Genomic DNA, 22,728 nt, shown 5'->3' with positions numbered 1-22,728 from the left:
CATTCTAGTGAACTAGAAATGGTAGGAAGTGTTTTCTGAAAATCAGAGGGAACTCAGAACTGGTGTCCAATGGGAGTTAAAACAGGATTACTTCTGTAACCTCTCAGCTGGAGCTTCTCAGTTGCATGTTTGCAGAGAACTACAAGTTTCCTTTCTTGATTGAGCTGGCAGCAGCTGTAAATCTGTAGGGAAGCAGGAAGAGAAGGCTATGAACTGTCAGCGTAGGATGAATCCTCTCTAGTGCAAGTACTTCAGTTTGAGCTGTGTTTTAATGGAACTGTTTTAGGCTTCCTTCCTTCCTATCTTTCTGCAAGTTCCTTTAACTGTACTTTTTTTTTGTCCTGCACTGATCTTGCAGCATCAGTGACTTTGCATACTCACAAAGAATATTTTTAGTACCTGATACCACTATCAGTTTCCTCTGAAAACTGGTATCTGTAATACATGATAACATGCCTGTCTCTTTCAGCTGCTGAGAAGTTCAGTTTGAGAGTTATCCTTCCAAATGCTAATGCTGTTACCTTTAAATATCTGACCTTTACATGTCTTTAAGTGCAGTTTAACCTCAAAGCAACAGGCACTGCACCAGGTCCCAGACATTTTAACTCCTAAAGCGTATTTTCCTGGGTGGAAAAATTACATTTCACCATTTTATTTATTAAACAGGAAGATATTTGTATTATAAAGTAATGAGAAAATATCTAATACAATAAATTGATGGTACCAGTGTTAGGAAACATGGATAACTTTGGCTTTCTTGTTGGTTCCATGCATAAATCAACTAAAATAGTTTATTCAGGAAAGATACCTGACTAAGTGTATCCCCAAACCAGAAATTTTATTTTATGATCATTGTTGCCATGCAGGCAAGTTGAAAAAAGTAAAGAAAAAGAGGAGACGGGATGAAGAACTCTCTTCAGAGGAGTCACCACGATGCCACCATCACCAGACCAAAGTTTTTGCCAAGTTTTCTCAAGATACACCACCACCTGGGTCCAAGAAAAAGCATTTGAGTATTGAGCAACTTAATGCACGTCGGCGGAAAGTGTGGCTTAGCATCGTTAAAAAGGAGTTGCCAAAGGTGAGAGTGGCTGATGGCACTAGATCAATGATGACAGCAAGAAAGTGAAATAGAAAATTAACTTAGTGGGGAGTTGACACTTGGAAAAACAGAGTGAAATAAGAGCTGATCTTTCTGGTGGTCTTTAATGACCAAACTGATACTCTGTAATCTGTAAGCAAAGTGTAGTGCAAATTTCTTACCTCCAGTGATGTTTAAGTGGATCCATGCAGTGCTTTGCCACAGCTTTCATTATTCAGCCCTTTTCTATGAAATGCATAGTAGACTCTGGCAGGTACTCCTACTGGTCTACAGGATAGCAACATAGAGCAAACCAGTGTCTGGGTTTACATGAAATTCAGGAAAGGAGTGTTTCAGTCATAGTAGCACATGTGTTTTTTGAAACTTACTTCAGAAACAATCTACGGGAACGTGTATTATTTACAGAAGGAGTTTCAGGCACATTTGAAGTACAAAGCTGGTTTTCTGAGATGTGATCATAGTGGACTTTTGAACCTGCTTTTTGGAGTTCACAATTAATAGACTTTGAATCCTAGGAAGTTGAATATGAGTGATGGCTGTATTATCCCTTATGAAGCCAGGCAAAGGATATATGCAGTGTGATAGACCTTATTTTTTCAAAACACTGATTTTGATCTTGTAAGAAGCATAGGATCTCCATTAATCCTAAACATATTTGGAAGACAGTGGAAATTTTTGACTACTTCATTGATAACTGGAAGTAGAACCCTACTTTGCAATAGTAGTAACTAAAGGAGCAATCCTGAAAAATGAGATGTTTTACATGCTTCCTTCAGGAATTGGAATACAGAAGGGTGAAAAGCTGTTTCAGTGAAATTAAAAATGGTTACAGTGCCTGTACCCAATTATAGCAGTGTGGCATGTGTATCTGCTGTAGTCTGCATGGTGATCTTTTAAAACACTGTGAAGCCATTGCTCTTTAACTAATTTTAAGATGGTTTGTGTTTTTCTACAGGCATACAAACAAAAAGCCTCAGCCCGCAACCTTTTCCTAACCAACAGCAAAAAGGTAAGTGTTTTTTAGCTTTATACTGTTAACTTGTACTGGATGTAGTAAGCAAACTGTAACCTCTGTATGTTTCTTCTCTTTCTTACAATACTGACTATACTAGCAGGGCAGTATAGGAGGAAGCACTGTATATCATTTAGTATAAGGCTTTTCATTTTTTAGATTTATTGTTTTGGCATGTTTCATAAGCAACAGATGAAACAAACAACAGGAGTTTCTTTCACGAGATGTTTTTTGGCTTTCATGCGATTGGTTTATACATCTTTAATTTACTGATATTTGATACAATAAATTAATGATTTTGGTCCACTCCTCTGGCTTTTGAACAGCCCATCTATCCAGTAGCTAGAATTTGCTGGTTTAAGCATTCTTGATTAAATCAAAGGAGCTCTTGGAATATTAAATGTGTTAATTTACATAAAGATATATAGGAGACAAGATTAAAAATAGAACGATTTTGTGCTTAAGTGATTGCAAAAGGAATTCATCTCATTCCTCATCAGAGCCTCCTCTGAGAAGTGTCATTGTTTCTACCTAGAAATCTTTACTTTAAGAACACTTGGTGGTGGCTTTCAGTGGAGTTTTCAAGTGTCTGATTCATTTATATGGCTAATGAAAAAATGTGTGGCTAAGAATCATTAGAGACAAAAGGATGCAGAAAATTTTTTGTAGTGTATATACAAAATGGAAAAAGGGAGCATTTTCTGTGTAAGACATGCAGAAAACAGGACCTGCATGTATATATTAAAGAAACTTTGCTGTAGGTAGTTTCTCTCTTGTGGTTCTCCTTAGCTAGCAGAGATTGGATTTCTTTGTGTTGTCTGGGCAGACAGCCTGTGATTTTATTGTATTTGTAGGTATCACAAATTGCATTTTAGCAAGTGAGTGATGCAGCAGACTTAGAGGCTTTGAAATTCCACTTCTCTTCCCCTTTGCTTTCATTTTGTTTGATCATTTGAAACCCATGTGTTAGAATTGGTGATGTGCAAATTTTAGTGGAGGAAACAAAAACCCTGTCACAAACAAACAGAGCAACCTTGATCATTATGACAGGGCATCCATTGGTTTGTACTAGAATGAAAAATTACACTGTATTATGCTTCTTCATAAGATGGTAGGAAAAATATAGGATACTCCCCTACTTTTCAGTGTATTTATATGAATGGGGTTGTGTTCCAAAACTGCAGCAGCCTTATAAGAACAGTAAGAAATGAACCACAGAAGTGCCTAGAATAGCTGAGTCAGAGTTGCAGACAGGCCTTGAATTCTCTCTCAAGTCCTTTTCCAAGGACCTGCCCACTAGATCAGTCCTTTTAAGTGTCACACCATGCTGAAACTGTCTTCAGGTTTTGTCTTCTCAGCCATCCTGGGAGGTTTTTGGAAGTTCACTGTCTCTCATGTCATTTCAGAAGCATTACTGAAGGATCAGACTTAGTTATGATGACATTTGGTGGTGTTTATCATGGGCTTTCTTTAAAAGCTGTCCGTTTTACCACTGTTTCAAAAATGTTGTTTCTCTCTAGCTTGCCCATCAGTGCATGAGGGAGGTACGCCGAGCTGCTATCCAGGCCCAGAAGAACTGCAAAGAAACTCTACCACGAGCACGTCGTCTTACCAAGGAGATGCTTCTCTATTGGAAAAAGTATGAAAAGGTGGAAAAAGAACATCGCAAACGAGCTGAGAAAGAGGCTCTGGAGCAACGCAAGCTGGATGAGGAGATGAGAGAGGTACAGCAAACCCACAGACTGCTGATAATTTATCTGTTGAGGAGACACAGAAGTAACTGAACAATTTGAGTTCCTAAATTCAGCCAGTGAATTTGTTACTTGTTCCGTTTCAGTGGTATTCTATGTATTTCTTCGGCTGTCTTAAAATTTGTAATTCATCAAGTGTTAGCTAGGGATGGTAAAAAATAAAGCCTTCAAACTGTGTAAGTTTTTTACAAGTGAGTGAGATGGAGCTGACCTAGATTAATAGACAACTTCTAACTATAGCATTTTTTAATCAGAACCTAAGAATGAACAGTTCCTGTGTCTTGCTGAATGCAAAACAAGGGTAATATCTGAACTGTATTACCTAGTGATGTATTTCATGTGTTCTATCATAATTCTCTTTACTAGTAAAAAAGTGTTGGAGTTAGGCTGCCTTGACGGTATTTTTTCAACTGTTCAGTTATTTCACTTTGGACAACTAAAATCCTCTTTATTTTTGTCAATCTTTATTTTTTTCAGTGTGAACACATCTTTTAAACTCTCTTTTATTAAATTATGGTGGTGTTTGCCAGGATTACTGAATTTAAAAGAGCTTTTTAATTTCATGTTTTAATATAGATGTTTATGGTGGTGGTCAGTGTTTTTATGTGCAATGAGTTCTTTACTGTGAGGGTGGTGAGGCACTGGAACAAGTTACCCAGAGAAGTGGTGAATGTTCCATCCCTGGCAGTGTTCAAGGCCAGTTTGGACAGAGCCTTGGGTGACATGGGCTAGTGTGAGGCATCCCTGACCATGGCGGGGCGTTTGGAACTGGATGATCTTAAGGTCCTTTCCAACCCTAACTATTCTGTGATTCTTCTCCTAGGCTAAGAGACAGCAGCGAAAACTTAACTTCCTGATCACACAAACTGAATTATATGCCCACTTTATGAGTCGTAAACGAGATATGGGACATGATGGAATACAGGAGGAAATCCTGCGCAAACTAGAAGACAGCTCTACCCAAAGGCAGATTGATATTGGTGGAGGAGTAGTAGTCAACATCACCCAAGAAGATTATGGTAAGTGATTCATTTATAATACTTTCTGTGCACTCTTCTGAAATTTACTGTACTCCCCACATGATTGTACAAATTTACAATTTCAAGTATAAAATCCTTCTGTGTAAGAAGCACTATTATAATTACTGTAATTTTTGTCTGTGTAAATTTGGAAGGCTGTTGCTGCAGAGCTCTAACTTGGAGATGTTGTTTTCAGACAGTAACTATTACAAGGCTCAAGCTCTGAAGAATGCTGAGGATGCTTACCAGATTCATCAGGCCCGGGTATGTGTTTTTGGATCCATGAAGTAGAAGAGAAATCAGAGTTATTGGTAGAGGCCACAGAACCAGGATCTTTCATATCAGCCAAGTCAAGTTGAATCCTGGTGTCAGATCTGAATTTAATTCCTTTGCCACTTTTCTCTTAGTTTCTGGCAGACATCCTATTCATAATGTGAAATGTAAAGCCTTTTACTATAGTTTCTTGACGTATGTTCATCATCTTACGCATGCTTTCCTCTTGCTGTTTAGACCAGATCATTTGATGAAGATGCAAAGGAGAGTCGGGCAGCTGCTTTACGGGCTGCTAACAAGTCCGGTACTGGCTTTGGAGAGAGCTACAGTTTAGCAAACCCATCCATCCGAGCAGGAGAAGATATTCCACAGCCTACCATTTTCAATGGAAAGCTGAAAGGTTACCAGCTAAAAGGCATGAATTGGCTGGCCAACCTGTATGAGCAGGTATGTTAGTACATCTTGCAAATGTGTTACACTTTTAGGGTTATTAGTCATTAAACTTGCTCAAAAAGATTTACTGGTTTTAAAACCAGATCTCATATACTCGATCTGTAATGTATTTAGAAGAAAGGAAAATACAATGTAAGCCACATATTAGTATTCTTGATTATTTAGGAAACAAGTAAAAGTTAAAAGTAGTAAGATGAAGGTATTAATTTATGGTTCTTTTGCAGGGCATCAATGGAATCCTGGCAGATGAGATGGGTCTGGGTAAAACAGTACAAAGTATTGCTCTCCTTGCACATTTGGCTGAGGTAGGTGAATTATAGTTTATTCCTGATGGAAGATGCATGTTTTTCACAGTTGACAATGCGTTCTAGATTATAAATCTTAAATGCCTTAAAAGGGGTAAACCCCTTTGTTTTAAAGTGGAGCCTTTGAAATTGGTGTGCATATGTTTCTATATAAATGTATATATAAATAAAAATAGAATTTTCATTTATTCAAGGAGCAGTATCTTTTCATTTACACTGAATGCGAAAGCATGATGAGGGAGCAGGTTGTACACTTGATGGTTCACCAAGTTTTACAAATCAGAGAGACTTGTAGGAATGAAGCCCAAATTCTGAGCTTCATGGCAGTGTGGTTCCATATTTCAGTGGGTGTTTTTTTTGGGAAACATAGTGACTCTTCTGTTCCAGGGCAGATAAACAAAACAGCAAAAGCAACAGGAGCTTGCTTCTTCATGCAGAAATAGGCATTCATTATTTAAAAGAAAATGATTGGCATCCAGACACTTGTCTTAAATAGGAGATATTAGCTAAGTGATACTGAGACCAGAAGTAGCTGCAGTAGTGACCAAACAACAGTTACATGCATTTGTTTATGTTCCTTTTGATACCAGTTCACTGGCACTATCAACCAGAATACTGGCAGGCTGTACAGAGCCAGAGGCTCTGGAGCTCATTTGTATGAAAGGGGTAACAGATAGATTTGTCTCCGTGTTGCACAGCAACCTGAGATTTTTGGAAGCCTATACAGGGCTTTTACTTTTCTGTCTCTCCCTTATGCAAGTGGCTTCTAAGTACCAATATGCTAATGGATCAACTTTGTTATTCACCAGGAGGCATTCTCATGTGATGTAATGGAGCAAAGCTTTCCAATGCCACCTGAAGTTCTTTTCCTTCCTAAAATGCCAGGGTTGTTAGTAATGTGAAGGTGGCAACTCCTGGACACAAAGGAGATTGTTGTGGGAACAAATTTGCTGTTATGAAATATACTTCGTTAAACATTAGATCTGCTCCATTTGATTCTACTGTGTGCTAATAATAACCTACTGTGCTGGGAGGAATTTTTGCTGTTGCATATATTTCCATCTTTTACACAGCCACTGTCATTTAGTAGTTGTAAAGCTGTTACCAAACTGTCTCTGTACCCCTTCGCCTCAATTAAGTTGTGAATGTATTTTTTCCTTAAATTTTATGTTAAATTTAATTTATGTTTGTATTCCAGAGAGAGAACATCTGGGGACCTTTTTTAATAATTTCACCTGCCTCTACTCTGAACAACTGGCACCAGGAGTTTGCCAGATTTGTACCTAAATTTAAGGTAAGGAGCATGTGCAAGGAAGTTCTGTTTTCTTAAAAGCAAACTGTTTTGTTCTCTTGAGTTCTTTGCCTAAAAATAATCCTTTTATGTATTTACATAGTCCAGAATAATAGGGACCTTGATTAAAAGCGTTGGAGTGGAAACATTAGAGCAGTTGGCCATTCTGCCTACTTCCTCATTTCCTTGAATCAGTTCTTCATATAGAATAGACAAGCAATTGTGTATGTTTTTTCCTCCTTGTGAATGAAATACAGAAAAAATACCAAAAAAATGTAGTAATTGATTTGGAGAAAACTCCAGGAACAAACTTGCCAACAAAGTTTTCAAGCTGACAAGCAGATATTCTTTATTGCGGCACAGGGAGGCACGGGGGATAGGTCCTCCTAACATGTGTCTCTCTATTGCTACACAAACCATCCTCATATACTCCCTGGGCACACATACATATTCATGAGGCTACGTATGGATTACATTATTTTCCAGAAAGCTCCCCGCATGCGTACAGAATTGTGGTGGTGGTCTCTGAGGGTCGTTTACTTCTTCCAACAATCTTCATCACTTCTGGCAGCCTTTGAAGCACACGCAGTAGATGCTTATACCAGCTTAGTTGGTTTGTTAGCACCAGAGACATAATAATCCTCCTATCCTCCTACTTATCAGTTAGTTTAACTGTAGCCCATCCTGGACACCTGCCATTCCCAGATACTCCTTATCCCTGTGTCCTGTTCTTCTAGACTGTTTTTCTTAAAACTACATCAACTGTACCGATTTATCTTGTGCCAGTATGCTCTCTAGCTGTACTCTATTTTTTTCTATGTACCATGCACCTCAGTAGTTTTCCATTGCTACTGTTACAAAGCCATCAAACTTAACATTGCTTAAAACTAATTCTAAAGGTTTATATATTCCATTTTGTGATTTTGTGTTCCCCTCGTTTCAATCCCCCCTTTTTGTGGTTGTGAAAAGATAATTTTCCCTTTTTTGATTTGAAAAATTTACCTTTTTCTGTCATAGCTCTTCTTTGGGTTTATTGCATAGTAATGATTACCTCAGCCATCGAACAGAACATGCTTCAAAACGAAGGTTTCTAAACTTATAATTATCACATGTTTAAAACTTTGATCAGTCTTTTTCAACCACTTCTGTTCTTGCTTCAGAAGTGTGTAGTCAGTTATGCTTGTAGTACATCACGGTGAATGAATTTATTCAGATCTGTGGCAGACTACGTAAACTTTAAGGCAGATCACTTTTTGATTAGTTTGCTTCTTTGCTAGCATCCTTATTTCAGAACAGCTGGAAGAACAGTCAGCAAAAGACACTTTGACATTTGGAATTCACCAGTTGAAGGATGGAGATGTGTGAGAGGTTTCACAACCTCAGGAGTGAGCATTCCTCACTGTCTTGGTTGGGTGTAGTACTGTCATCAGACAGAAGATGGCAGTACAACCCTGTTAATCAGTAGCTGGTTTCAGTGCACTGTAAAAACCTGAGTAATAAGAACCCGTGATATGCTGAGCTCTAAATGGATTAGCAGATTTCTTTGGCAGTAATGTTCGCTTTTTTAAATTCTTATATTAAATAGGTCCAGACTAGCTGTTTTATCTCAGATTTTGGTGTTGGTTCTGAAATAAAAACCCAAGAGAATGGTGTGGGATGTTAAACAGGAGAATGAGCTCACTAGTCCTGTAAGGGTTAACTGTAGTGGTTGAGGGCAGACCATTTTCTGCCATAAGCAAAGTGTCATTTTTAATTCTTAGAAAAACCTGACTAGAAGGTGTAACATGCTACTGGGCATTTTGAGTTTCTCAGCATACCTTGATCTAGTCGTTATATTAGACATAAGTTGCTTGACACTTTTGCCTGCAGTGCCTTGTTTCTGAGTATTCTTAAGTGCTTTCCAGTTTTTCTTTCTATTAAGAAAGATAGATCCCTTTTCATTGTTTGGAGAAAGAGATCTGTCTTCTCATTCTGTTGAATATGTGGTATAAAAATCTAGAGGAGGAATGTCTTTACTTGGAAATAATGTCTTTTACTTTTGTACTCTTCCAGGTGCTCCCTTACTGGGGAAATCCCCACGACAGAAAGGTGATCAGGAAGTTCTGGAGTCAGGTAGTACCAGCATGCTGTGCACTTTGGCCATCTTTGTTATTTGTTCAGGGTAAACCAGAAACTGTTGCTACACGCCACCAAGTTGAACAATGTGTAGATACACAGTTCTGTTCCTTCATCTATGTAGTAGTATTTTCATTAAGATAATAAGGTAGAAGGCTTCTCTTGTGCTGGAGCGCAGTACTGTACAGGGCTCCATACAGTAGTAGGGAGTTCAGTTGAAGAAACTAGAGCTCTGTAAATAAAGCAGTAAGTTTCAGTGTCAAGGACTGTTCATTCTCTTTGAGTGACCTAACTCAGGATGCCCAAGTCAAGCATCCCTGCAAGCCTGTCAGATTGTTCTTGATTTAACAACAGAGTTTTGTAGGGTTCAGTTCTTGGGTCTTGTCTGGCACATTAAGAAGCATCTGAAATTGTTCAGGGAGTAATGGGCTGAAGTCCAGATCCACCAGTTGAATAACTGTGCTGTAGTTAATTTAAAAAGTCAGCTGGGGAAAAATGCAGTAATAATGAGAAAAGATTATGAAACAGAAGCCTGAAATTTGAGTGCAAAAAAGTGAACTGTTTACAATGTATTTACCTTATGTTGATGTTTATTTATTTTGTGTTTATAGAAGACATTGTATACTCAGGATGCTCCTTTCCACGTGGTGATTACCAGTTATCAGCTAGTAGTACAGGATGTGAAGTATTTCCAGCGAGTGAAGTGGCAATATATGGTACTGGATGAAGCACAAGCACTCAAGAGTAGCTCCAGGTAATAAATTAACTGGAATAAAGTCTGCCCTCTGTATCAACCTCTTGAAGGAATATTGCAAAAACATCAGGATTCCATAAGTTGACAGAAGTTAAAATTGACACCCTTTGTCTAACCTACTTAAGTATCTGTATAATTCTCTGTCACTGGATTAATCCAGCAGTTCTTTGCATTTAGATTTTCCTTCTCCAAATATGTAAAATGTAATTAAAAAGTAATTGTGGAGGAGAAGCTTTCATGGAGTACAGGACAGTGAAACAGAACAGGGTGAAATGCTTCTTTCTGTTCACCTTCTTTCCCGACTGCTCTCAGAATTCTGCCTACCGAGCAGTCCACAGTCTTTAGCATAAATTGCTTATATTGGCTCATTAAATGCATTATTTTGATTCCTTCTTCAGTGGCACTTCCAGGCACAAATGAACGTCAGAACCCTGTGAATGCTGTTGGCCGCAATAAAACTCAATCTTTGTCATAAGACTTGATGCCAGAAAGTTTTCTGTTTGTTTTCAAGTAATGGATTTGTCCGTTTTTGCTTCTGTAATTGCTTTCCCATAACCTTTGTCCAAGTTGCCACTGTACACAGTAAGTTGAAGATTGCTTTAGATGTAGGCTCACTCTGACAAAAGTCTGTTTCTTCAGCATTCTTTGGAAACTGCCCTTGTAAGAGGACTGTAATGTATAGCTCAGCATTCCTGCCACAGTATGCACTCCATGTTATAAAGTCTGACAAATACATGACATTCTGATTCATAATAACTGTTTCTTTCTGAAAGTTAATTATTCAGATCATAAGATCTTATTAATATCCAAGCACTTGTATTAGAAAAGAGTAAAAAGACACTTAGAAAAATAGAATAAATTATGCATGTATCTTTATAATTGGTTAAAGGCTACTTCTTCCTGTAATTGTCTTTCGAAAGACTGGGGAGTAGCTGTGATAGTTTTACCCAGTGAGCTCCAAAAATCATTTGGCAAGGTCACTGGAAGCAATTGGTCTTAAAATACTTTGTTTCGTGTCCTTCTACAAAAAGCAGTTTTAATGATCTTTCTTAATTTTATTCATCAGTGTTCGTTGGAAGATCCTACTGCAGTTCCAGTGTCGAAACAGATTGTTGTTGACTGGAACACCAATCCAGAACACAATGGCTGAGGTATGCAGGAGCTCACAGGAATGGACTTCTCTTTATAACAAGAATATACACTAAATATATATGTGAACAGTTGAGAAACCTGTTGTATTTGTGTGGTTATGGCAAACCACTGCCAAACAAACATGGGAGCAGCTCTGGGAGGGAAAATAAAGAAATGTGCCATACATCCAAATAAAAATTAAACTGATGACACCTGGTGGTGAGTAATACCTAGATTTCAGAATGAAATCTAATTCTTGTGTCTTTTCCTTCAGTTGGCTGAAATCACTGTGGTATGTTTCTCACTGCTTTCTAATGGTGTCTTATTGATATATCTGGCGTTTGTCAAGTGGGTGAGGAAGAGGATGCAGCTGGGATTTTGTTTAATTTTGCCATGTCTTGTACTCTAGCAGAGTGATTTTGCTCATAAAGACCTGCAAGGGTTTGAGATCCTTGGTTACCTTGCCCACAGTAGGGTGACTTTTGCTGATCTGTTGTTTTCTCCTTTCCTAGCTGTGGGCACTACTGCATTTTATCATGCCAACGCTGTTTGATTCCCATGAAGAGTTCAATGAGTGGTTTTCCAAGGACATAGAGAGTCATGCAGAGAACAAGTCCGCCATTGATGAGAGTGAGTGCAGGGTGTAACTGCAGTAATCTTTAAGTAAAAAAATCTGTTGCCTTTCCCAGCTACTAATGGTTAAACTTTATCTCTCATTTTTTGTATGAGAAACATCATCTAAGGTAGTGGGTGCATAATGGGATTGGAATGTTAAGGATTGTTGTCCATGGTTTATGTGCAGGTTTGTGTTTCTGACTGTAACGTAGCTTGTTCAGTGAATAGAAAAACTTCAAGTGAAAATGGTGATTTGCTGCCTGCCTCCAGTCTTCCTCCTTCCCAAAGAGAGGAAAACAAATACTATAAGTATCTGCAACACAAAGCACCAAACACCTTTTGGGCTTCAAAAGAAAAGCAAAAAAAATTGGAGGGGGTCAGAAATGTTAACAGCAGATTTTAGGGGATAGAAAAATCTGCGTAAGACAGTTGATAAGTAATTGGAGTAGAACACAGCACAGCTGGAACTTGTCACAAAGTAAAGGCTTTAAGAGTTCTCAAGTACCTAGAGGTTTTGTTCTTACAGGTTATAGCAAAGATTGCAGTTGTCTGTCAGTGCAGTATGCCCTGTTCTTGTGATGCTTTAATTTTGATGGGTGAGACTTAAAACTGTAATGATCTCTTTTCGTGAATTAGCAATGTCTCATCTAAAACTTTCTTTCGCACTAATAGTCAATGATAAATTTAAGCCCATATTGTTCAGCTCAGAGGAATATACAACATAAAAAGTGCTTTAGAGCTTCATTCTTTGATGCAGATCTTCAGACTCATAAGTCAAACAGTGTAGCACAGCATTCAGTTGGAAAGAGAAACACCAACTCGGTGGTGTAAGGACTCATGTGCTGTAAGGAGTAAGAGACTTAATTTGTAGCAGAAGACCATATGATTTTCTCCTTTTAAGTAATTGTTTTTTGTTCCCCATTCCCTTTATTTCAGACCAGCTATCCCGCTTGCACATGATCCTGAAGCCTTTCATGTTGAGAAGAATCAAGAAGGATGTGGAAAATGAGCTGTCAGATAAGGTGAGGAAAAATACTTATCTGGAATGAGTATTTCAACGTCATTGTCATAGCTCTGTTCTCTGATTTGGTTTTTGCAAACTCATTTGGCTGCCTGCATGCCTGAAGTTTGATTGTAGACCTTTCACAGACCTTTGGTTTCTGGCACCACAACCCAGCAATCTCATTAGATGTGAATGTAACTGAAGAATCCCTAATTAATAAACTTTTCTTCTAGAGAAAACCTTTTGTTAATGGTTACAAATAGAAACCTTTAAGCCTGATTAAGTTGACAGAAATATCACTAATTGAGGTGAAGGAGATTGATACAGCAGTGATTGGGTGATAAACATCACCAGTTGTCTCTGTGAAGGGTTTGGCATGGATTTAGAGCTCTTTTTGCTTGTCCCTGCAGAGCAAGAAATGCAGAGTGGCAACATCATACTCTTCACTCTCGTTAGTCTCTTAATTTCATGTGTGTGTTAGCAATACTGTATGATCTTCTAGTCAGCATGTCTCCAGGTTATGCGACCACTGGTTAAGAAACATCTACGTGGCTGTGATATTCTTTATAATTTCAGAACTAGAGCTTCCCACAGCCACTGTTATTACGTGATGCATCTGTCACTGTCATGGGCTCCTGACACATGTTGAAGATGGCTCTAAATGGGTAGCATTTCAACAGTAGAATAGTAGAATTGAGGTCAGATTTTAAGCTGATCAGCTGCAGATCTGATATTTTCAGAGCTTCTTCTGAATCTGTTTACTTAGTTGTGCTCACATGCTTTTAAAGGTCTGTCTCCTACATCATTACCTAAACTTTCCCAGGTTGGATCCTGAATTAGGTATGAATGTAGCCACCTATATATGTATTTTTTGAGAAAGCTACATTTTCCTTAAGATATATTTCTCTCTGCTTTGTGTGTACTGATGTGGTTCATCTTCCATTTCAGAGACACGGAAAGCTAAATCTTAATTACTGTTTTTCAGATTGAAATTCTTATGTACTGCCAGCAGACAAGTCGACAGAAGCTGTTGTACCAAGCCCTGAAAAACAAAATCTCTATTGATGACCTCCTGCAGTCCTCAATGGGCACTACTCAGCAAGCACAGACCACCACTAGTAGTCTCATGAACCTAGTCATGCAGTTCAGGAAGGTAAGGCTATTTTAAAAGGGATTGTCATTCATTAGCACAGAAATAAAATATGGCTTCTAGAAAACACCATATAAAAAATTCTGGCATAGGCAAGCAAATTTGAACACAGTTCAGTTGTGTTTCTGATGCAGTGCAGCATGATGTTGGGGTAGGAGAGCTTTAGCCAAATGGTGCATGCATCTGCTAACTGGTTTGGTTCCAAATTGGCTGTGAGAAAATCGTTCATTTAGGAAGAAGAGGCAACAGCTGTTACGTGAATAGGGAAAGATATGATGCTGTATTCAAATATTGGTAGATACACTAAAATAGTTGTGCAATACTATAGTGATCAATAGTTGTATTGATTTGGGATGTAAATGCTGCACCTGACTAGATTAATTCCTCCCAGCATTTGACTTGCTCTCTTTCTTACAGGTGTGCAATCACCCAGAGCTGTTTGAGCGACAAGAAACTTGGTCTCCATTTCACATCTCCCTAAAGCCATACCAGATTTCAAAGTTTATCTACCGTCATGGACAGATCAGGGTCTTCAACCACTCACGGGACAGGCAAGCCTATTCCACTCCTCTCCAGTGTAGCATATTTAGTGCTATTACTTAGACTTATTTTAGCTTTCTAAGTGCTAATTAACTCCCTTACCTGATGTATGTTATCGTACATTGGCCAAGCAATGCATTCCTAGTTTTCTTTTGTTCATTCAACTGTTAAGCATCTGATACCTGATTCTTACCCTTGGCGGAATCCTGATTATCAAAGATCCCTTTGAATACGAAAGTCAGGAAGAGGAATTCAGAGTTGTTGCTGATGATGTGTAATAGGATTAGGCTTTAAAAGAATTCTTGAAAATACAAAACAAACCCAAAGTTTCCCTTCAGTGAGTTTTCATGTTTAAGGAAGCTATCAGTATCTGCTTGTCTGTGACATGGTATATCTTCAGCGTCTACTAGTGCCTTGACAGCTTTTAATGCTTACTTGGGATGAATAGAAGCTGCCTGCCTGCAGTTTGCTGTTTTGTCCAACTGTGTCAGTTCTTGGTTAATTTTGTGTGCATTCAGTTATGAGGAGTGCTCAGGGCAGAGATGAGAAAGCCATGTTTGAAGATGAGACTTAATTGTTCTACACTGTATAATGCAATTCCAGAGCAATGGGGTGTCTCAGCATCAAATTAACAATAGTGCCTGTGGGCTGATGATGCTTTTCTTTTACTTCCATGCAATTCCAGTTGTCTAGAGTGCTGAAATACTTACAGTGGAGAACTGAATGGATATTCTGCATTTTCTGCTGATTGTGTAATAGAGCACTGTATGTGTTAACATCTTAGTGATTTTACTTGGTTTTGTTGCTTTCATTTTCAGGTGGTTACGGGTTTCACTTTCGCCATTTGCACCAGACCACATCCAGCAGTCTCTCTTCCATAGGAAGGGTAGGTTTGCAGTGCTGGGAAGCAAATGGGGATGCACACTTGCATGTGATGTAACACTCAGTGAGAAGGACTGACAGGCCAGATCAGTTAGTCCACTGAGACAATCTTATTAAAATTTGATGAAATTTTGTTAGTATTTGTACTTCTACTTATGAGGAGCAACATTCAATGAGGAACAGATAGAAGCAGCTGGAAGAATTATATGAAGACAGCTTATTAGTTGGTTACTGTTTAATCCTACTGGAAAATGAACTGGAACTTGGAATCAGCCAGCAGTGATTCAGATTAAATTTTCAGTATTTCTAAAAGATCCAGGTTAAATTATGATCCCCTGTTTAGTCACCTAGATTTGTCATATGTGAGAGAATGCATATCTTGAATTGATGGAGTAAGTTTATTGTTTTCAGCTGAGTGTCTGTGAAATGTGTTGGCCTAACTTCCGTATTTCTGTGATGCAGGCATCAACGAAGAAAGCTGTTTTTCTTTCCTCCGGTTTATTGATGTCTCTCCAGCGGAAATGGCAAACCTCATGAATCAGGGACATTTAGCCAGGTGAGGACAACTTATTGGGTTTTTTTTTTTGCCCTTTAGTAGTTGTAGGAAAAGCACAGGTGGTGTCAGCGGCATCCCTGTAAACATGCATTTTCTATGCCTTAGTATTACCATTTGTCTATTGTTATCTTATATTACAGGCACCATTATGCAAGGTGATTTATATGCTTCTGTCAAAAGAAAGCTTTTGTTACAAAGATTTGACACTGTAAATACCCAAGACTGTCAAAGGGCCGCAGAAGAGTTTGCATAACATCCTACTGTAGGTTGCTGACATTAGCAAGTGCAAACTTCAGACTTCTGAAGGCCAGTTTATTGCAGTGATTACCAATTGCTCTTGGGCGTGTGTTTTAACACACATGGAATACACTTGTGCTGTGACAGTTGTTCTTCAGCTGTGAACCGTGTTGTCTGTTTTCTACATACCTGGTTTTAATAGGTAATGGAATTCCAAGCCATAAGCTTAGGATAATGGAATTTTATCGTTGTGAGCTATATGTTTAAGTTACAGTGTATGCAATGAACAGTACTCTGATGTTAGATAGTGCCTGTAAGAAATCTGAGATTAAGAGCAAGTCTTTATTAATAAATGTGTTTTGCTTAGGGCTAATATTCTTTTACTGTGGCTATTTGGGACTAGTGTTTCTTGTTGTGTTTCAGTAACATAAATCCAGTTTCTCTGGGCCTGTCTGAATGATCTATATTATAAATACTGCATTTATTATGCAGGTTATGAATAATTTATATATGGAGCAATTAACAGAGAAACCAGAGTGCAGTTTTAAGTAGCAGTGGCTAACTCAGACTCAAGCCTTTTAAACAAGTGCTTTGAAGTTTCTTCTGATTTAATCACTTCACTTAAACCACCTTAGGAAAAAATAAAATAACAGTAATGTAATTGGAAAATGTCTAGCAAAAAAATATTTCTTTAAGTCAGGACACTGCAAGCCTGATGTTCTGAAAGAAACATTTGCATCAAATAGTTATGCTGTAAATATCCTCAAGCCTTTCTTTCACAAAGCAGTGAATGAATGTACGTACTGTGTTCTGTTTCAGGTGGTTAGCTCTTTTCCTGTCTCTGAAAGCATCCTACAGGCTCCATCACATGCGCTCCTGGGTGGAAACCGAAGGGGAGAAACAGCAGGGCTCACGTTTTCTGAGGAACAGGGATTTCTTGCTTGATGTAAATTTCCCACTGTCTTTCCCTAACTTGCACAGCTGCACTTTGCTGCAGGTAAGCAACATTTTTGTGCCGTGGAGACACGTAGCAAATCCTCATGAGTGACAAATAATTTAAACCTTTCTATCTGTATACAATGGGGAAAACAAACTTGGAAGCAGGATGGTTTTATTTTCTGTTTTATTAGATACAGTTAGTAAAGTTCAGAGCGCTGAACAGAGAAGTAATTTTAACTACTATCTTCTTCCCATGTGGTGACGCATTTCAAAACTGCTGTAAAGAATAAATCAGTTGAATTAGAAGTCTTAAAAATGCTACTGAGGCAGCAGAACTAGACTCGTGATGTATCAGGGATGGATTTCACATGTCAGCTTAAGAGTTTCGTAATGTTTCCTACATGTAAGGTGCCTGAAGCAGCAGAACTAGACTCATGATGTATCAGGGATGGATTCTACATGTCAGCTTAAGAGTTTTATAATGTTCTCTACATGTAAGGTAACTGAAACAGATCAAATTCAATACGTTATTGCTTCACTGGGGAAATCAAAGACTTCAGCCTAGCAGTGTTTCAGAGTTGGTGGACAAGCATAGTCAGTGGCGTCTTTGAAATCTGCTTCTGCTGCTGGCTGAGAGACTCTAGATGTTTTCATCTTACTGTGTAATGCAAGGTCATTTACTCTGATCTTTTGCCTGGGATGTGTGTGAAGGTTTTGTCTTTTTATGACTAAATTGCTGTTGATTTCCTGAGTTAGGTTATAGCTCCATTGATTTGTTTCACTGGGAAATAAGTTCACAAAAGTGCTAGCACAGAGTCAGGAAAGCATCTGGGGCAGTTAGCAGATATGCGGTAAAAAAACCTCTTCTGAAACAGTGAGATTGTGCCAAATTTCTCTAGGGAATATTGCTTCTGTTCATAAGTCTGGAAGTGGAAAGGAGATAGCCAGAATTCAATTGAATAGCGTGTAGAGGAAGTTGAAATTGAAGACGCATAAGCAGTAGGAAACCAACCTTGGACTTGGTGTCATGTTTTGCAGCGTTAACAGCAAAGCCAACAAAATGAGTCCTCCTAGTTATCAAACAAAGAGCAAGCCAGCTGAGCGTGTATGCCAGTTAACTCTGGCTGTGCTGGTGTTCAAATATTCCGTGTTTCCATGTCTAGCTCAATTAAATGTCTGTGCTGTATGAATTTGCTTTCAGTTAGCTTTTTGGGATTACATTCAGCAGTTGGTACAGCGACTGTGTAATACTTGTCCCTAAAACTGCACTGTAGCTCTGTTGTTTCCTTGGTATGGTTAGAGAACTTGTGTGGCATCATAAATGTTGCAGCCTAACAGTAAAGGAGTAGAAAATGGTATAAACAATTGTATGCCCTTATAGAAGGTTGCATTCATTTTTACATATGTAGAAAGATACAGATCTTTGTATACCCTTTGGGATAGTGTGTATAAATGCTAAAAAATTAAAGTTGTTAAATTTTCTTAGAGAACAGAAGGTGACAATGTTATAGACATTAAATAGGAAATGCGAAATGTGCACATGTAGGTTTTAATACTAAAAATTAAATGTAAAGCATATAGGTAGGCTACAGTCCCACTTGTGCTGCAACTTAGCATGACTTAAACGTATAATTTGATTTCTCCACATAATTTCTGTCCTTTGAAGAAGTCATTCCTTGTGTCTCAGAGGTGCCAGTGCTGTCACTATGTGTAACTAGTGACTGGTATAACTACTACCTTTCACAGAGGAAACAGCCAGCTGAGAAGCAGAGTTTGTCAGTGTGTGTGCAATACAGCACATTTGTGATAACCGCAGTAAACCTGAAGGACATTCAGCCCTACAGTTACAACAGATTCCTTAGATCCATTTTCTGACCTGCACGTTAGACAAATTACCACCTGAAATCACTTGAAAATAACCTGTATTTGCAGGATTGTCCCTGCCCATGGCAAGGGGGTTGGAACTAGATGATCTTGAGGTCCTTTCCAATCCTAACTATTCTATGATTCTATGATTTTGTTTTCAGAGCGTATATGTAGAATCTCTTAAAAAAAAAGAAAAGGGTGCAAAACAAGCTGTGTTTTACATGTGCTTTAGCAGCAAGCAGCACCACGGGTGAAAATGAACTCACTGTTTTCGTCTTATCCCAGATTTGAGAAACTTTGAATGTAAAATTCCCTGAGGCTTTCTCTAGGGTTTCATAAGATAGTAACGTGTAGGGAGCGAGGAGGGGGAGAAACAGAGGAAAAAGGAAATGGTATAAATCTGGAAAGGCTTTTCTTAACCACTCAGATCAGCATTTCCGATATAAGAGACAAACCATGAAAATAAGTCAGTAGACAGAAACCCACATTTATTTTTAATGGGTCTTTCGGAAATTGAGGTAACATCTGTCTAAATATAGTATGAGTTTCTTCACATAAACACAGAAGTGTGAGGTCTCTTCATTCCCCTTATTCAGCACCTCCAGAAGATGTGGATTAATTTGTATCCATTGATTTTGGGTGACATGGTTTAGTGTGAGGTGTCCCTGCCCATGGCAGGAGGTTGGAAGTAGATAATCTTAAGGTCCTTTCCAACGCTAACTATTCTGTGATTCTATTTAAATTAATGTAAAATCTGATCTGGTGGGTGTCAGGATTATGGAGCTAGGCTATTTTCAGTGATATCCAGTGATAGAACAAGGGACAATGGGTGTAAACTGGAGCATAGGAGGTTCCACGTTAACATCAGGAAGAACTGTAAGAGTGACAGAGCACTGGAACAGGTTTCCCAGGGGGGTTCTGGAGTCTCCTACATTGGAGATATTCAAGGCCCGCCTGGACAAGTTCCTGTGTGATGTACTCTAGGTTACCCTGTTCTTGCAGGGGGGTTGGACTGGATGATCTTTCGAGGTCCCTTCCAACCCTTGGGATTCTGCGATTCTGTGATTTTATCATTTGCTTTCCTGATTTTCTTTCTATTAGGTAGGATTGTTAATGAGCTTAAGATGCTGGTAGCAGTCATCCGTATTTACTTGGAGCTCTGCAGTATGGAAAAGCCTCTTCCAGCACTTCCTTTGGATTGCATAGTTGTAGTATATGTGTACTTCTTACTTTTTAACAGTCCTCTTGAGTTCTTGGTTTTGTTGTACTAAGGCGTAGGATCCATTTCAGACCTGTGGCTGTGTCCAGTTCTGTAACCTTACCCAGTCTTTTCCATGTATGTGACTGATGGAAGCTAGTTTCCGCTATCCCTGTTGTATCTGGTGTCTGCTCTGTTCATGAATACTTAACTGCTGCTTATGTCAGGGAATTCAGAGAGGGATGTTTCTTGTGACCTGCTCATAGTTTGTACGCAGGAAGCATGGTGCTGAAAACCAGATTAATGCCCCTGTACAAGACCTACATCTAATACTCTATATATGCAAAAGTAATATTTTTCACTTATTTTTGATACTTTCTTGGGAGTTTTCCTTCATGTTTCTTCCTGGGTACCTCTAATAGGGCTAAAGCCATCTTTGATGGCTCTTTGATATTGTTTTCCAAAAGCGAATTAAATAACAAAGTTGCATAGGTTTGGAATTACACTTTGTTAGCCATTTCTTGTATTCCTGCTTTCCAGGAAATAGTTACCAAACTCCTCTCGTGACCAGGGCCACAATCAGTAAGCCAGCACTTGGTGTTGTAAGACTTACTGGAAAGCTCTTGTGACTGCATGCAATGCTGATTCCTCTTTGTAAACATGAGTTGTACCCTCAGTGAGTGGGCTTTTACTTAGTTCAAAGGCAGTTGGTCTGAGTCCATATACTAGCCCGCTATTGCTGGGAAGGAAGTCACTCTTCCCTTCTAATCCTTGCTGTACTTTCTTTACTCCCAGCTGCTGAATCCTGCCTCCGCTGATGTGGGCTTGCACTGTCACATCCTGTATGCACCAACTGCAGAAAACTTACTGTTTTCATGGCTGTTGAATTGGATCTTTGGTTACATGTGTAGTTAAATAGGCTTCTGGAGGGATAGGCAGGTGATAAAACTTGGGCAAGAAGTGGCACTAATGTCATGGAAGGGATTTACCCCCCTTTTCAGCAGCAGTGCTGGTGCTTTGTTGCCACCACTTCTGGTCCTCAGATGAATAAGCCACCATTCACATCTGTTGCCCACAGCCATGTACTCCCAGCCTTGTATTTCCCACTCTGCTGTTTCAGCACATGGTCTGTTTTACCAGGTGGTGAAACAGATCACAAAACTAACTTGGAGTGGAGGGGCCAGGATTTGTTTTCATCTTGATCAGCATCTTAAGGAGTACAAACAGCTAGGTCAACAAGAAGGGGCTCTGCGGGAGCAGGAGTGAACATGTGAAGCAGTTGAGTTAAGCCAGCATTACTGATGAAGAACTGGCAGCTGAGTAAAGCCTGCTTTTGGGATCACATATCCAGTGTGGCCCAAGCTTTGACCTGTGCTTTTTAGCCCTGCTGAGTGTCAGTGAAGGGCTATTGTCAGCTCTTTCTGCACTCACCTTCTATAGGAAAGAGCAGATCTTCAATTAGAGCATATGCACTTTATTTTTGCCAGCTCCACACCATGAGTCACACTGGTAGCAACTGAAAGACCCACTTACATGCTAGGAGTGACTGTATTCCATAGGTGGTGCTAGCACATATATACAGTAAGGCTATATTTCTCCCTTGTCAGCAGGTTCCAAATTATACACGTTAGCCATCTGCATCTTGCCCAGTGAATTTACTTCTGGAAATGGAAAGGGCCCAGAATGCATGTTCCGTAATAAACTGCTGCTGTGGATGGTTTTAGTTTGCTTTTCTTAATATGGAGGAATGCATATATCCAGTTATAATGTTATAGATGTCGGCTTCTGTCATGTAGCCTGTTGTATAGAACTTCAGACACTGGGATTTTAGGTAATTGGGAGGCTCTGTAAAGTGAAAGTAGTATGCAGCTGATTTTGGTGCATTAGGAACTGGAGTAGAACAATGCCAAAGCTTTAGATACTAGGCACATTTTACTTAAGTGAACTGCTAGAAATGCCAGACACATCCTGTGATCACTGAGAGGTATACCTCTTGTGTGTCTAAAATTGTTGCTTGTTTCCTGTAGTATGCAGAAGAATGCTCCGTGTGCTTTAAAAAATAATTATACTTAATGATAATGCGTAATGAAGATGATCAGAGGGCTGGAGCACCTCTTCTGTGAAGGCAGGCTGAGAGAGTTGGCTTCTTCAGCCTGGAGAAGGCTTAGGGGAGGACTTACAACAGTCTTCCAGTACCTAAAGGGGGCCCACAAGAAATCTGGAGAGGGACTTTTAACAAGTGCCTGTAGTGACAGGACAAGGGGAATGGCTTTAACCTGATAGAGGGGAGATTGAGATGAGATATTAGGCAGAAGCTCTTCCCTGTGAGGGTGCTGAGGCACTGGCACAGGGTGCCCAGAGAAGCTGTGGCTGCCCCATCCCTGGCAGTGTTTAAGGCCAGGCTGGACAGGGCTTGGAGCAGCCTGCTTTAGAAAATGTAGTTTTCTGATATTTTTCTGTGTGGGGTTGAGCATCTTCAAAATTCTCCTTTTTTTTAATGCTGCGGCATCTCAGTGCCCCCACTTCTGAATCAGTA

The 22,728-nt window shown here is 39.2% G+C and overlaps 1 protein-coding gene across 2 annotated transcripts in view; it reads left to right on the top strand.

The window, feature by feature from the left end:
• The window catches only part of INO80 (INO80 complex ATPase subunit), a 53,301-nt gene that overhangs the window by 4,939 nt on the left and 25,634 nt on the right, over positions 1-22,728 (top strand). For both annotated transcript variants that reach the window (XM_031044523.2, XM_005143931.2), the window contains exons 6-23: positions 867-1,081; positions 2,058-2,111; positions 3,635-3,838; positions 4,689-4,884; positions 5,081-5,148; positions 5,395-5,604; positions 5,835-5,915; positions 7,114-7,209; positions 9,259-9,318; positions 9,933-10,075; positions 11,142-11,226; positions 11,719-11,836; positions 12,758-12,843; positions 13,810-13,977; positions 14,392-14,525; positions 15,333-15,400; positions 15,859-15,952; positions 17,009-17,186. In XM_031044523.2, the coding sequence (XP_030900383.2) occupies positions 867-1,081; positions 2,058-2,111; positions 3,635-3,838; positions 4,689-4,884; positions 5,081-5,148; positions 5,395-5,604; positions 5,835-5,915; positions 7,114-7,209; positions 9,259-9,318; positions 9,933-10,075; positions 11,142-11,226; positions 11,719-11,836; positions 12,758-12,843; positions 13,810-13,977; positions 14,392-14,525; positions 15,333-15,400; positions 15,859-15,952; positions 17,009-17,186 (2,258 nt within the window). The remainder of the gene's footprint in view (positions 1-866; positions 1,082-2,057; positions 2,112-3,634; positions 3,839-4,688; positions 4,885-5,080; positions 5,149-5,394; positions 5,605-5,834; positions 5,916-7,113; positions 7,210-9,258; positions 9,319-9,932; positions 10,076-11,141; positions 11,227-11,718; positions 11,837-12,757; positions 12,844-13,809; positions 13,978-14,391; positions 14,526-15,332; positions 15,401-15,858; positions 15,953-17,008; positions 17,187-22,728) is intronic.

This window comes from Melopsittacus undulatus, chromosome 4 (assembly GCF_012275295.1).
Source record: "Melopsittacus undulatus isolate bMelUnd1 chromosome 4, bMelUnd1.mat.Z, whole genome shotgun sequence".
Lineage (NCBI taxonomy): Eukaryota > Metazoa > Chordata > Aves > Psittaciformes > Psittaculidae > Melopsittacus > Melopsittacus undulatus.
The sequence above is the reverse complement of the archived record's forward strand: the minus strand, read 5'-3'. Positions and strand labels throughout refer to the sequence as shown.